Source organism: Mesoplodon mirus (genome assembly GCF_964341445.2).
Source record: "Mesoplodon mirus genome assembly, chromosome: 1".
NCBI classification, from domain to species: domain Eukaryota; kingdom Metazoa; phylum Chordata; class Mammalia; order Artiodactyla; family Ziphiidae; genus Mesoplodon; species Mesoplodon mirus.
In genome coordinates, this window is record NC_138976.1 from 2,266,631 (window position 1) to 2,280,937 (window position 14,307).

Here is a 14,307-nt window from a genome sequence, read left to right on the forward strand (position 1 = left end):
AGTTGAATCCAAACCAATGTCTCTATCACAGAATTGACTGGAAATCCTTTTAGAATGGATGCCCTGCACCCCTCGTCTTAGCCTGGCCTCCGGGGTGACAGAAAGCCCCACGGAAAGGACCTGCGAGTGTGCTCTGTGAAAGGGTCTTAGCTTAGGGTGGTCTTCAGCCAGCCCCTCTGGGCAGGAAGGGAAGTGGTGCTGGGCGGTGGGGTCTCAGGGGTGTGCCGTCCCCCCGGGCCATGGCACCACGTCCCCTTTGCCGGCTCTGGGGGTGGCAGGGTTCCATGGGCCGCATTCAAACTCAGCCGTCTGCATCTCAGAGCAGATGCCCGGGCTCTGGGAGCTGCCGCCACCTCCCTCTGCCCCTGACGAGTCCAAAACGAGCCTGCACGTTGGATACGGAGGTTGGGCCCCAGCACACCGACTGGTTCAAAGAAGCAAACAGTCCTAACAATAGTTGGCTGGGACGTCTGAGTTCTGGCCAAGAATCCTAGCCCGTCTCTGGCGGGGACCCAGCCCGGCGTTCCCTTGCACAGCAGCCCTTGCAGACCTGGGCAGAGGCGTCTGGAGGGGACGCGGCCACTCCCCCGTCTGCAGCTGAGCTTTTCTATTTTGATCATCGGAGGCCCAATGGCTAGTGTGCCCCATTCAGTCAGAATCCCAGCTGAGGGAGGCCGTGGGAGAGAATTCTGGCACCTTCTCAGCACGCCAGGTGCTTCTGCGGTCCCTTCCCGGGGAGAGGGCAGGAGGAATCTGCATGACCCTGCTAGAGGGTGACAGCGAGAAGGCTGTGTGTGTGGAAGGAGAAACTGCGACGCTGGGGAGCCCCAGCTCCTTCACCCCCAGCCCCCGAAGGTGCTCTGACAGCTGCAGGGCAGTGAGCTCAGGCAGTCATCGAGAGGGAAAATGCCACCATCCGTTCCGTCCTACGACCCGCCGCCCCGTGGGTGCTGCTTCCCTTTTCTCTGTTCTAGACGGTGGGCACTGGGACCCCGACAGGTGGCGATTCTGCCTGGAGCTCAGGACAGGTACACAACCACGCCCCATGGACGAGACCACACCCTCCCATGAAACTCACCCCCTTCTCTGCTTCACCTGCTTCCAGGACCAGGCCCAAGACGCGCAAGCAAGGCGTGAGTCCCGCGGACATGTACCGGTGGAAGCTCTCGTCCCACGAGCCCTGCAGTTCCACCTGTACCACAGGTACCCGTGACGGGTGCCGACGGGCGGCACCCGCTGCGCCCACCTGCCCGGTGCGTGCGCGGCCGGGCTTAGGGGGCCACGCACTGGCTTGTAGCCCCACGTTGCCCACAGGGAGCTTACCTAGCAGTTTCCCGACCCACGAGGCAGCGCGATGAGGTGGCAGTTTGGATGTCCCTGTGCTTACGAGGTGCTGGACCACGGTAAGGTCCAGCCGCTTGGGGGCCATGCAGCCCCCCAAAGGCTCCTTCGTCATTCTCCATATCATACCTTGTTAGAACAAACATCCTTCTGGTTAAAAAGTAAGAAATCTCAGGTGGTGAGGAGGACTTTACTCTTGCTTACAGCAAATGTAGGAGGGGGAAATAGACCCACGTGGTCTATGGCAGAGGGAACTGTTGGGATTGTAGGACCTCATCCAGGGAGGAAGCAGGAGAGGAATGGAGACCCCCGGGGTTGCCTGGACAGAGAGACACATGGGGTTAGTAAGTGTCAAGCTGGAGTTTGAACCTATGTCTGCTCACATGGCTGGATGCCACCACAGCAAGCTTCTGGCTTGCAGCCCAGGGCCTGGGGCTCCATCTGCTGCCAGCTCTGGTCCCCTCCCCTGGGGACTGCTGCAAGGTCAGATGCCAGACCCAGGCCCAGGACCTGTGGCAAATGTAGGGAGACCCTGGGTGCCACCTTATCTATACCTGCAACTGCGTGTTTGGGTTTGGGCAAGACTGGAGTTGCTGCCACTCAAAATGTATGATGCCCCCGACCCTGCCCTTGCACTCCCACCCCAGCTGGCCAGAGCTTTGGATGTCCCCTGCATGCTCTGGCCAGTGCGGAAGGATTAGCAAGCCAGTGACTGGACCCTGGGCAACCGGTGGTCTGGGCGTGGTCACACCTCCTGCAGCCCTGGTTGGCATCTCAGGAGAAGGGCCCGAGGGAGGAGCTGGGGAGGTGGCCCTGCAGGGCTCTGAGTGGACCACAGGCCTCCGTCTTGGGCTGGAATCTGGGGCCCCCTCCTTTTACATGCCCCTCCCCCAGCAGGGCATGGGACAGGCTGAGTTTGGCCCCCTGATATCCTGGAGGGCGAGAGGCGGGCTCTGTGGGGTATGTGGTGAACGCTTGGGATGTGCTATTTGGCCCACCACACCCCATGCCCTTGGCAAATTGCTTAATCTCTCCACGACTCCACTTTCTACCTGTAAAATGGGATGTCCGCCTTTCCAAACGTGGTTCCAGGGCTAGACACGAAGCGACAAGTAAGTTGTCATGGCCAAAGCTCAACAAGCGGGCGCCACGGCCAGCACCGCTGCTGCTGGTTTCGGGAGAGAACAGGGATGAGCGCTGGGATGGGTGTTGGAGGAGCCTGCTTTGAGGGCCTGCTCCCCAGGCGCAGGGTCCTGTTCTGAACTGGGAGCCCCGATGTCATCCCTGGGACCCCACGCATGCCAGGACTGTCATAGAACGCGTGACTGGGGGCGTCTCCTGTTCCTCCCGGACACATCGCTGCCCGGGGAGGTGACATGGCTTGAGTTCCCTCCAGGATGAAGCAGCCTCTGTGGCGAGGGGTCTGAGCCTGGCCCTGGGTGACAGATGGTCCCCAGGGAGGTCACGGCACCATTTCTCAATACCCACAGAGTGGCCGGGCAGTGTATGGGCAGACCTGCCCTGGCTGGCCCGAGGAGCAAAGCAGGACGAAAGAAGAAAGGACGCGAGAAAGACAGGTTTGGGCTCTGCTGAAAGGACGTGCTCTCCTCTGGACGAGCCTGTCCGGGACTGGCGTGAGCGGCCCCGACGCGGAGTGAGCTCCCCGTCACCGCAGAGGCACCAAGCTGGGCACAGGGGGCGCTCGGCAGAAGTGGTGGTGGAGTCGGGTCCCTGCTGAACGGGACCTCCGCACGCTCTGTGGCCGGCTCTTCTCCAAATCCCACTGTACCGGGTGCTGAGGCTGGGCCGGTGTTGGGGTGGTTTACAGACCGTCCGTGGCCCACGGTGTCTGTGCAAACATCCACAGTGTCGCCGGCACACAGCAGCTCTCCTGTGTCCGTGGCAGCAAGCAATCTTTCCTTTCCTTAAAGACACTCCTGGGAGCGGTAGAAATGTAGGTGAATTGGTTTGGACTCTTAGCTTGAGCCTCAGGTGATGATTTCCAGCTGTTCTTGGCACCTCCTGGGCGCAGGCTGAGGGGAGTGGGGCGGGCGGGCCCCGAGCTCACGCACCTCAGGCAGAGCAGGCCCCCCTAGTGCACTGTCGGGCTTCTCTGCGCCTTTGATTTAGAGGAAGGGCTCGGTTTGAAAGGGCTCAGTAAGAAGGTTTGAAAAGCACAGCATTCGAGACTGATGTAGGGAGGTGGGTGTCCAGACGACTGGTGCTCTGACTCCCCTGCATCCCTGGGGGGTTCCCACTGTGGGGATGAACAGCAAGCCGAGGCCCAGAGAGTCTGACAGCACTCACGTCACCCCCACCCCACCAGCGAGAGACTGGGCTGGGACCAGAATTCCCGTCTCTCTTGATCAGGACCTGCTGTGTTTCCACTCGTTGACGAGGAGGGAATGAATAATCAGGCACTTGCTGAGGGGCTGCGAGTCCCTAAACTTGGACCTCCCTGGGCCCCAGAGCTGGTGTCTCTGAGGCCTGGAACATTCTGAGCAGACCTGGCCAGGAAGCCAGTCTCCCCCTCAGCGACGGCTAAAGACGACACAGCCCAGCACTGGCAGAGAGGCACCAGTGATTGCAACCTGGCTCGTCCCTTACGGAAAAAAGAAAAAATCCCCATGTGGGCTGCTTCCCAGGCTGTTTCAATCCGTCCAGGGCTGGGGCTTGGAGAGGCAGGAGCCGCCGGCTCTCAGACACGCGCCGCTGGGAAGGGAGCGCAAGGTGGCTGGGGCCCTTGGTTTACGGGGAAATCGATTTCCCTCTGGGGGAAGGGTGACCCCAGTGAGGAGGGTTCCGTTCCCTCCATCATTCAGGAAGGGTGGGTCCCTCTCTCTCTCTCTCTCTCTCCCCCTCCCTTTCTCTCTCTCTCTCTCTCTCTCTCTCTCTCACACACACACACACACACACACACACCCCAGTAATAACAACCACCACAAACCCTAACCTCACCTGGGGACTTCACCAACGTCAACCCAATGCTAACACTCTCCCTGAGTCATCCTGGCTCTTTGGCAGGGACCCACCCACTGCGTAGCGACTTTGGCCCATGTGCCAGCTCGGTACTGAGCACGGGGTGCAGGGGAGGAAGACCAGAGAAGCAGAAGGTGGAGCTGGGGGTCAAGGAATTAATCATTTTAGTTGAGGGCTGGCCCTTTACATACTGTCCCCCGATGGGATTTATAGAGTACCAGGTATTTAATCACAATGATGATTAAAGAAAGTTTAAGGACTAGGGCATGCCATGGGAGGGCAGGGAGGATCTGAAGATCCAATATAACATCTGAGGAGTCTGGAAAGGGCTGGAGTGGTTAGATTATCCATCCATCCACCAATCCATCCATCCATCCATGGATGGGTAGTTGTTGAATGAATGGAAATGAGCGACACTTGGCTGGCTTTGCCTCTGTGCCTCTGTGAGGGCCAATCTGAGTTTATTCAAAACCCAGGGTTTGTGACACATAAACTGGGTGCCCAGCCTGGGCTGGATGGGGTGAGGGTGTAAAAAGAAGAGGTCAGGCCACGGGACGTGGAGGGGGAGAGAGTTCAGATCCACAAAGCCGTCCTCGCTGGGCTCCACCTGCAGACCTGTCAGCTGGTAACTGTCACTATCCCCGATTTAAACCGGGAAGCGCTGAGCGGTCGGCTGACTCGCCCATGGTCACATGGCCTGTCTGCCGGTCTCCAAGGTGCTCACAATTGGCTCACCTGGCCCTTCCCTTGTCCTGAACCCAGGGGTCATGTCGACGTACGCCATGTGCGTCCGCTATGATGGCATCGAGGTGGACGACAGCTACTGCGACGCCCTGACCCGGCCTGAGCCCGTCCAGGAGTTCTGTGCAGGGAGGGAGTGCCAGCCCAGGTACCTGCCACCCAGGCCCCGAGCCGGGTGTGTGTGGGGGGCGGGAGGCGGGGGCCTGGGGCTCTGCTTTGCCCCTGCCTGCGGGAGGGGCGGGAGTCTGCACCTTGCTCCGTCACCCAGGCGGGCCGCAGGTCTGCGAGGGGGACTGCACCGGCCTCCTGTCGGTCCCTGCGTCATTTCCCACGTTTTGCGGTAAAATCTGTCACTAGGCCTTGTACACAGTTGGCGCTCAATCAGTGACTCCCACCGCAGCTTGAGAACCATTCTGAACATGACTCTTTGCTCCCGCCGCCCCCAGGTCTACTCGGTGCATCTAGAATTTTAAGAAGCCCAAAGGGATTATTCCCGAAAGTTCAGGCTGATGGGTGTCCGGGCTGCGGGGGAGGCCCCGTCTTCCCAGCCCCCCAGGCCTCCTGTGCTGCCTCACAGGTGGTCCGAGGCTGAGCCCCAAGCACGTCCTCTTTCGGGTCATGATCATGATGGTCCCAAGATGAGCCCAAGGGTGGCCGGCCTTGGAGGCCAAGTGGATGCTGCTCTGACGCAGCTTCACACCCTCTTGTCTTCTGGCCTCTGCTCCGTCCCGGGGCCTCTGCTCCACCCTGGGGCCTCTGCTCCACCCTGGGGCCTCTGCTCCGTCCCGGGGCCTCTGCTCCGTCCCGAGGCCTCTGCTCCGTCCCGGGGCCTCTGCTCCACCCTGGGGCCTCTGCTCCGTCCCGAGGCCTCTGCTCCGTCCTGGGGCCGCTGCTCCCTGTGCGTTTGCTCCTTTGTGAGAAGCTGGGCGTGCGGCCATGGGGGGTCTGCTCTTCCCCTCAGAGAGAGCCCCCATGGTGGGGCTCGGGGCTCCAGGACACTGAGGCAGGATCCCCAGTTGGAGGAAGAAGGGTGCAGTGGCAGGAGGGGAAGGCACTCGGGGAGGGGGGAACAGCGCCCGCAAAGGAACAAGGCCGGGCCTTTGTTTCCCTCAAGTGGCTGGAGGTGGTCTGGAGGTGAGAGCAGGTGGAGGCTACGAGGGCTCCTGGGCAGGCCGGCCGGCCAAGCGCAGGCTCGGGTGCCCACTCACCACCCTACCCGGGTGTTTTCTACAGCAGGGGAGGTGGGGGTCGTCACGGCAACAGCTTCCCTATGGGGCCTGGCCCGCTTCCTGTCCGACAGCCCGTGGTGGATCTGGACCCCACGAGGGAAGGAGGAGCTGGGCCGTGGGGTCCCGGCCAGCGGGAGGAGGGCGGGGTCGCTGAAGGCCGTGCCCGTCCCGAGGCAGGTGGGAGACTAGCAGCTGGAGCGAGTGCTCGCGCACCTGCGGCGAGGGCTACCAGTTCCGCATCGTGCGCTGCTGGAAGATGCTCTCGCCCGGCTTCGACAGCTCCGTGTACAGTGACCTGTGCGAGGCGGCCGAAGCCGTGCGGCCCGAGGAGCGCAAGACGTGCCGGAACCCGGCCTGCGGGCCGCAGTGGGAGATGTCTGAGTGGTCAGAGGTGCGCATGCGCACCGGGCCGGGCTGGGAGGTGGGGGGGTCGGGGGGTTGGGGCGTTGGGTGGGGTCGGGGGCTTGGGGCACTGGGGGCCGGGCGCAGGGCCCTTGCGCCGCTGCTCGGGCAGCCGCGGCCCCGCCCTCACCCCGGCTTCCCCGCAGTGCACGGCCAAGTGTGGGGAACGCAGCGTGGTGACCAGGGACATCCGCTGCTCGGAGGATGAGACACTGTGTGACCCCAGCACCAGGCCTGTGGGGGAGAAGGACTGCACGGGGCCCCCTTGCGACCGCCAGTGGACAGTCTCCGACTGGGGGCCGGTGAGGGCGGGCGGGCAGGGGGGGCGGTGCTCGGAGGGTGTCCCCGCGCGGTTATGAGGAATCAAAACCTTTATCCCAAAACAAGTGGTCACATCCCGATGCCCTTTTGTAAGCCCCCTGTCTGTCTGTGTGTCTCTCTCTCTTGCCTCTTGCCTGGATGAGACATTCAGATGCTCACTGGGGTCCCCTCTGTGTGCTGGGTGTACGGATGAGCTTTTCAGGTGTCTCAGGCGTGCTTTTCTCTGTGTGTTTTTCATTGAGCGTGCAATCCTTCTGTAATTAGAACAGAAAATGTTATTTAAAGCATGGTTACCATGGCAACTCCTCCCCCTCCCCCCAGCTGTTCTTCTCTCTTGGGAATGATGTTTGGGGGACCTGGGAGGGGGCTCAGCCTCTAACCCCGGGTGTCCCCTTGCAGTGCAGTGGAAGCTGCGGGCAGGGCCGCATGATCAGACACGTGTACTGCAAGACCAGCGACGGACGGGTGGTGCCCGAGTCTCAGTGCCAGATGGAGACCAAGCCTCTGGCCATCCACCCCTGCGGGGACAAGAACTGCCCCGCCCACTGGCTGGCCCAGGACTGGGAGCGGGTGAGTGCCCCGAGCCCGAGCCGGGTGGCAGGGCCCCCTCCGTCTGGGAGAGCATTTGGCCGAGAGCCAGGCGGCCAGAATGACGGACTGGTCAAACGAGGAACTAATTGGAAATTAGGACGACACAATTCACTAAACATTAATTTGAAACAGAAAAAAACAAAAAAGTAAGAAAACAGCTTAAAACTTCCCAAATCTAAATAGCAAATGTTCAACGAGGCATGCAGGGCTGGTATAGTTCCCACGACCCCATGTTCCTGAAAGATGGAAACCCAGGGTTGGGGGTCCTTCGGCTGTACTTGCTCTTGGCTGGTGGGCCCTGTACATCCCTTTGTTCTCACGACCCCTAGACCTGTCAAGGTCACCAACTTAACCATTTCAGACAAATTGTTCTCAACCACATTGCTTTCAACTGCTTGTTTCCGGCAGATCACTATTAGCTAAATCATCTGAAGTCAAATTGTCATTAACCATTTTGTTTCACAACATATGGTTTTATGCTAAATTGCTTGTCATCAAATCTGTTTGGGGCCACGTGGTTACCGACCGGAGAGTTCTCAGCCAACTTGCTATTGATCTAAGCGTTTTCACCCACTTGCTATTGACCGAGACGTTATCACTGGCCTGGCTCTGGGCTCTGTGCTCTGGTCCTCCTGGCCTCTGGCCCTTGACCCCTGACCCGGCCCCGTCTGTCCCCCTGCCTCAGTGCAACACCACCTGTGGCCGAGGTGTGAAAAAGAGGCTGGTACTGTGCATGGAGCTGGCCAACGGGAAGCCGCAGACGCGCAGTGGCCCCGAGTGTGGCCTGGCCAAGAAGCCCCCAGAGGAGAGCACATGCTTCGAGAGGCCCTGCTTCAAGTGGTACACCAGCCCCTGGTCTGAGGTAAGCGCCTGGCTGGCCCCCGCTGAGGCCACCTGAGGCCAGGCCTGAGTTCTGGTCCTGCCAAAGTGCCTCCTCTCCCACCCCAGGTGCCCCTCACGTCCCCGCTCTCGGCCTCCGTCAGGGCTTTTCACCCCTGGAAAGATTGTCAGTGCTACCAAGTCAGCTGGTGCAAAAGCCACCTCCTCCAGGAAGTCCTCTCAGGTCTCACCTCTGGGATCCCTGCCATGTTCGTCCTGGGCCTTTTTTGGGCCCAGGTCACTTCCGGCCTTGCACTGTAGCCTTTCAGTCGTGCATTTGACAGCACGTGTGCCTGACACCCAACACGGGGCAGACAGATCCCAGGTGGGTACTGGGACCGTGTGGGGCTGACTCAGATATGGCCTCAGTCCCGGGAGCCAGAGTCAAGGCAGGAGGGACACAGGGTTAGAGAGGCAGAGGGGATGGCAGGACATGTGCACTGTGGGCAGAGGGAAGCCAGAGGAATGGCCGCCGCCGCCCTGACACAGGCCTGGCCCCTCCACGGCCCTGCGGGCTCCTCGGCCTCAGGCTGGCGGGTGGCTTGGAGCCGAGATCTCTCTGTTCTCTACAGCCGGCAGAACCCTCACCTCCCAGGCCCCGAGGCCCCTGTGGGTGGGCCGGTCCCAGCACTTTGCCAGACGGGCTCCTTTCCTCCGCCCAGCAGCACCACAGGAGGGGGCTCCTCTTCCCATCCCACGGGGGAAGAAACTCAAGTTCAGAGAGAGAGCTGACCCCCAGCTCCTGGGGCGTGAGCAGACATTGGACGCTGCTCCGGGCTGGCTGAGAGATCTGCAGAGTGAAGGGAGGCCCTGAACCAGCCCACATCCCAACGAGAGCAGGGCAGGGCGGGCCTTGAGGCGCGGGGGGCCGGCCTGAGGAGGGGGAGCAGCCCTGGTCCGCAGACCCCACCCCGCCCCAGTTCCCTGGCCGAGCAAAGGGGGTCCATTAACTTCTGCTTTTTCTCTTCCGGCCCCTTTCCTGTGGGGGCCTCCTGGCGGGATCCCAGGGCGCCCGTGGGCTTGTTAGCATCCTTCAAGCCTTTCTTACAGCACAGGGGCGGCCATGCCTAGACTTGGGTTTTTACTGATTCGTACCGTCTCCCCGATGTCTCCTTAGCACCGTCAGTCCTGCGCCCCAAGTCCCCTCTGCCCTTAAGTGTTGCTGTAGCTCCCAGGAGGGAGCAAGTGGGGAGGCCCACAGTGGTCTTTGCACAGGAGCCTGGGAGCATTGGGGGAGGGGCACCCCTGTGTGGCCCCGATGATGGTGGGTGGGCAAGGGGTGACCGGCCCGTGGGAATGTGGACCTCTGTCATTTTGTCCCTCGTTGGGGTGGTGTCTGCTTCCCCTGTGGCTGCTCCTTCCCGGGATAGGGGCTTAGTAAGGGTGCATCCTCCCAGCTGTCCCATCTACTCAGGTGCAGAGGTGTGTTCTCTCTGGGGCCGAGGGACAGCCAGAGGTTCCTCAGGGCACCCATCCAAGGCTGACTGTTATCTGTGCTTGGTGCCTCCAGACTGGGCCAGCCCCCCAAGCCGGGAGCGGGCATCGGGCAGGCAGCCCTCCCTGTGCCTCTGCGAACAGAACCAGAGGGTGGGCCCAGGGCCAGGGCCTCCCACCCCAGACCCCACTCAGGAAACCGAGGGCTCGGGTCCCAGACGTGCCTGGGTGACGTGGGGTCACCCACATCAGGGGCAGCCAGAGAGAGCCACCGCCTGTAGGATCTTGGCAGGAGGACGGCAGGGTAACTGGAGTCAGCAGATGGCCCTGGTGTTTTGGGTAGCTCAGCGGGGTTTTCCAAGGGGAACATCTGGACCGGGAGCCGAGGGTGAGGCGGTGGCTTTGGAAGATACATTTAATTTGTCCACTACAAACACAGCTTTTTATTGGAGTGGGAAACCGGCGCTCTCCCTGGGCCGTGGCCCCATGTGTCCTGAGCATTCTGTAGCACAGGACCCAGGAAAGCTAGAACCAAAGGACCCACCCAGTGGGGGGTGGGGGAGGATAGTTGAAAGAGGAGAGGGCCACACCCTCACGGTGCAGATGGGGAAACTGAGCAGCACCGGGGGAGGGGGGGACGAGCATCAGCATCTCCTGGCTGCCAGCCAGTGCCCTTCCGTGTGTCGCGTGTCGGTTGAGACTCAGCAACCAGGTGAGGGGATGGGGTCCCCCCACCTCTGGCCAGAACCCTCGCCCCGCCGGTGGGGGCTTTGGCCATGCCATCTCTCCCCGATCAGTGCACCAAGACCTGCGGGGTGGGAGTGCGGATGCGAGACGTGAAGTGCTACCAAGGGACCGACATTGTCCGAGGCTGCGACCCGCTGGTGAAGCCCGTCGGCAGACAGGCCTGTGACCTGCAGCCTTGCCCCACAGAGCCCCCAGGTGAGGGGGGAGAGGCTGAGGGCGGAGCAGGGGCTTTCCAGGGAGAGCAGAGCAGGGAGAGTTGAGCCAGGGCCTGCGGGATGAGCAGGCATCGGTCAGGGTGACCGGGAGGGTCTAGTGGCTACAGAGACCAATGCATGTCGGGGAGTGAAGGTTCCCTCCTGGAGTGGCTGAGTGCAGGCTGGGAGGTGAGGGTGGGAAGGACGCCAGGTGAGAGCTGACTGGAGCTTGGGGTCCCCAGGAGCCATTGCCAAGACCTGCACTTTGGAAAGAGCATCCGGCTTCAGAAGATGGGAGGGCAGCTGTGGGGCAGGGGACCAGGGATCCAGGAAGACTCAGCCAGAGCACCCTAGAGCTGGGCACGCAGGAGCAGGGAGACGAGGGCCGAAGCAGGGTCTCTGGCTCGGGCACCTAGAAGATGCATGAGGGTGCTAGGCTCCGAGGGGGCACCAGGGCCAGGTGATGAGCTCTGCTTTGGACCTACTGAGTCGAGGGGGCACCTGTGGGCCTCCCGGGGATGTTCAGGCCTCCGGGGGTGATATCAGTGGCTCTTCCAAATCCTGGGCCCCGGGCATTACCCTTCCCTGCGCACCGTTCCCATCACTTGGTGGGGCCCGTGACATCCCTGCAGTGGGGCGGAGGCAGGGAAGGAGTGGCAGAGACGTAGAGCTCAAGGAGAGGAGGTGGTGGGGTGGGGCGGGCGGGGGTCCTGTCGAGTCGTCACCCCTGACCGCCTCCTGATGCCCTACGCCCCCCGCCGTGTCCCTTCCCCAGACGACAGCTGCCAGGACCAGCCGGGCACCAACTGCGCCCTGGCCATCAAGGTGAACCTCTGCGGCCACTGGTACTACAGCAAGGCATGCTGTCGCTCCTGCCGGCCCCCCCACTCCTAGGCCCGGCAGCCGCCCCTCAGAGACCGAGCACCCCATCCCTGGGGCCGCAGCAGCCCCTCCACGGACACCCTCCCTGCAGGGCGCCCCGGCTGTGAAGACGTGACACTGAGCCCCTGCTCTCTCCCCGGGCAGGAGAGCCCCTCCCCTGCCCCCCACCCCCGAGAGCGCCCGTCGGCCCTCCCAGGACAGAGCCCGGAGGACTGGCGCGTTTGTGGTTCCCACCCAGGGGCCTGGGAACGTCCTCTATCCCTCCAGGACTGTGGGGGTGAGGAGAGGGGGGTGGGCAGCCAGGGAGACGGGGCGCCTGGGATCCTGATGCTGTTTAGGTGACTCTTTCCGGAGGAATTTTAATCTCACGACGTAGCATCGCTCGCCTCCCTGATACGAAGCTCTTGGCACGGAGGGACCCACCGCACTTTACACCTGGGAAGAGGCATCTTTCTCATGGCACCATGGCTGTGTTGTCGTCCGTCAGTACTCTCTGTATGTTAATAAAGTGGTCCTATTTATGGCGGCATCGTGGGGTCTCCGGGGCTCTGCCAGGCAGGGTGGGGTGGCCGTGAGGCTTCGGGAGCCGGGGTCGCTGTCCAGCTCGCCCATTCGGAAGGATCTGCTGCGGCCTCAGGTCTGGGACCGGGTGGGGCTGGGGGCCGGGCTGCAGCGTCTCCCTGAGGAGATGACGGGAGAGCAGACAGAAGGTGACAAAAAGAGTGGGTGGCCTTCGGGGAGGGGTCTCAGGGGCATCAGGACTCGGGCGCTGGAGTCAGAACCGAGCCAATCTCACACCTCCCAACTGCTGTGGGGCTTGGGGGACAGCAGAGCCCAAGGGAGCTCCCTCACCCGAACCACGGGAGGAAGAGGTGAGGCAGGCAGGGTGGGAGGTGTGGTGTGGGCCCACATGGAGTGCTCAGGAAATAGCCATCACTACTGTTTCTGGGCCTCTTAGAAGGGCTACTTAATCTGGACTCGTGGGTGCCGGGACACAGGAGGGCTTCCCAGGGGAGGCGATGTTTAGGCTGGTCCAGCCGCAGGAGTTCTTCCAGATGAAAGCGGGGGGGGGTGGGGTGGAGTGTAGAAACGGAAAGCTTCCAGGGAGAGGGTGGGTGCGGAGGATGCTGAAAGCACCTTGGTGTGGCTGCAGCGGAGGAGGGACGATGGGGGTGTCCACCCGCCAAGGGACAGCGAGCTGGCACAGGGCCGAGGATGCCGCAGGGAGGGTCTTTGGGGACAGGGAGCAGGGAGGCGAGGGGCTACCTGACTGCTTCCCCGGGATGCAGGGCCAGCCTGTCCCCAAACTGGGACCAGAGCAGGGTCCACCACAGTGTTTAGGACAGCATCCAGGGGGCTGCAGGTGGGTGAGTGGCGCTCCAGGTTGGCTGGGGCCTGTGGGGTGAGGTCCCCCAAGGTCAGCGGCTCAGTTCCCGTAGAGGTGGGTCGCCGCACTGCAGAGGTCGGGGGCTCCCTGACGCACCGCACCGCTGTGCCCTGTCATTTCCCCCCACCCCCATCTTTTCTCTCCTTACGACCTTCCTCCCCCATCCGCCTTTCCACCAGCACTTTTTGTGTGCATCCTGTACGCCAGGGTCTGTGCCCAGTGCGTTATCAGCGCTGCCTCTTTAACCCTAAGAGCCCTGTGGAGTCGGTGTCATTGTCACCCATTGTGTTGATGCTAAGACCCAGGCCCAGAGAGGTCAGTCACTTGCCCCAGGTGGCTCAGCCTGTCACCCCCCACCCACCCTCCAGGAGCTCAGGGTTTAGGCCAGTGGTTTCCAATCGTGGAAGACTGACACATCCACCCTGGGAAAATCAAAACCAAACACGGCTGCGGCCGGGAACCTTTGGGCAGTGCCTTGACCCCTGGGGCTGGACGGGAGAGGAAGGCCGACTCTGCCCAGTGCTGGGCTGGACACGGCCCCACCCAGGAAGTGCCGGAGAGGGGTCTGGGCTCGCCTGGAATATCAGGCAGACCAAAGACAGCGCATATGGTGTCAGGAGTTTTATTGGCTCTGGATTCTGAGAGCAGGCAGCTCCCCGCAGGTCCCCACGGTGGAGCCGGGGGAGTTCGGATGGATGGGTGCGTGTTGATGTCAGATGGATCTAGGAATCTACACAGAGGCCAGAGACCAGAAAAGGAAATAGGAAACCGAACAGAACAGCCGCAGGAAGTGCCACCTCCTGACCCTCACCACCCCGCCACCCCCGCCCACCCCGCCAAGCTAATGCACCAGAAACAAACTCACGGGCTTTGACAAAGGAAGGGGAAGCTTGGGGAAGAATTCCATTAGCGAGTCCAAACTGAGGCAGGAGGAGAAAGGAAGAAGGTGGGGGGCGAAAATCGACGATGCCAAAAATAGTAAGCCTTCCTAACTCTGCTCACGTCCGGAGTCACAGCTCAACAGCACTTTGGAGAAAGAGCAAGAAGTGTGGTGTTCAGGCCGCCCACAGTTCTGGGAGAGGCACGTGCCCCAAAGGTTTGTCTTTTAGGAAAAGGTGGCTTAGCTGGGGAGCCTGGTCCGTCTCCCTGGGCAGACGGGGCTGCCCTACCAGGGTGGGGG

At 61.8% G+C, this 14,307-nt stretch overlaps 1 protein-coding gene across 1 annotated transcript in view; it reads left to right on the forward strand.

Moving 5' to 3' along the window:
* ADAMTSL2 (ADAMTS like 2) overlaps positions 1-12,255 on the forward strand; it is a 34,790-nt gene extending 22,535 nt beyond the window's left edge. Inside the window, exons 12-19 of the mRNA XM_082620941.1 lie at positions 1,106-1,203; positions 5,083-5,209; positions 6,468-6,681; positions 6,839-6,994; positions 7,413-7,583; positions 8,290-8,466; positions 10,715-10,859; positions 11,634-12,255. Coding sequence (XP_082477067.1) covers positions 1,106-1,203; positions 5,083-5,209; positions 6,468-6,681; positions 6,839-6,994; positions 7,413-7,583; positions 8,290-8,466; positions 10,715-10,859; positions 11,634-11,752 — 1,207 coding nt within the window. The 3' untranslated portion in view covers positions 11,753-12,255. The remainder of the gene's footprint in view (positions 1-1,105; positions 1,204-5,082; positions 5,210-6,467; positions 6,682-6,838; positions 6,995-7,412; positions 7,584-8,289; positions 8,467-10,714; positions 10,860-11,633) is intronic.
* The last annotated feature ends 2,052 nt before the right edge of the window (positions 12,256-14,307 follow it).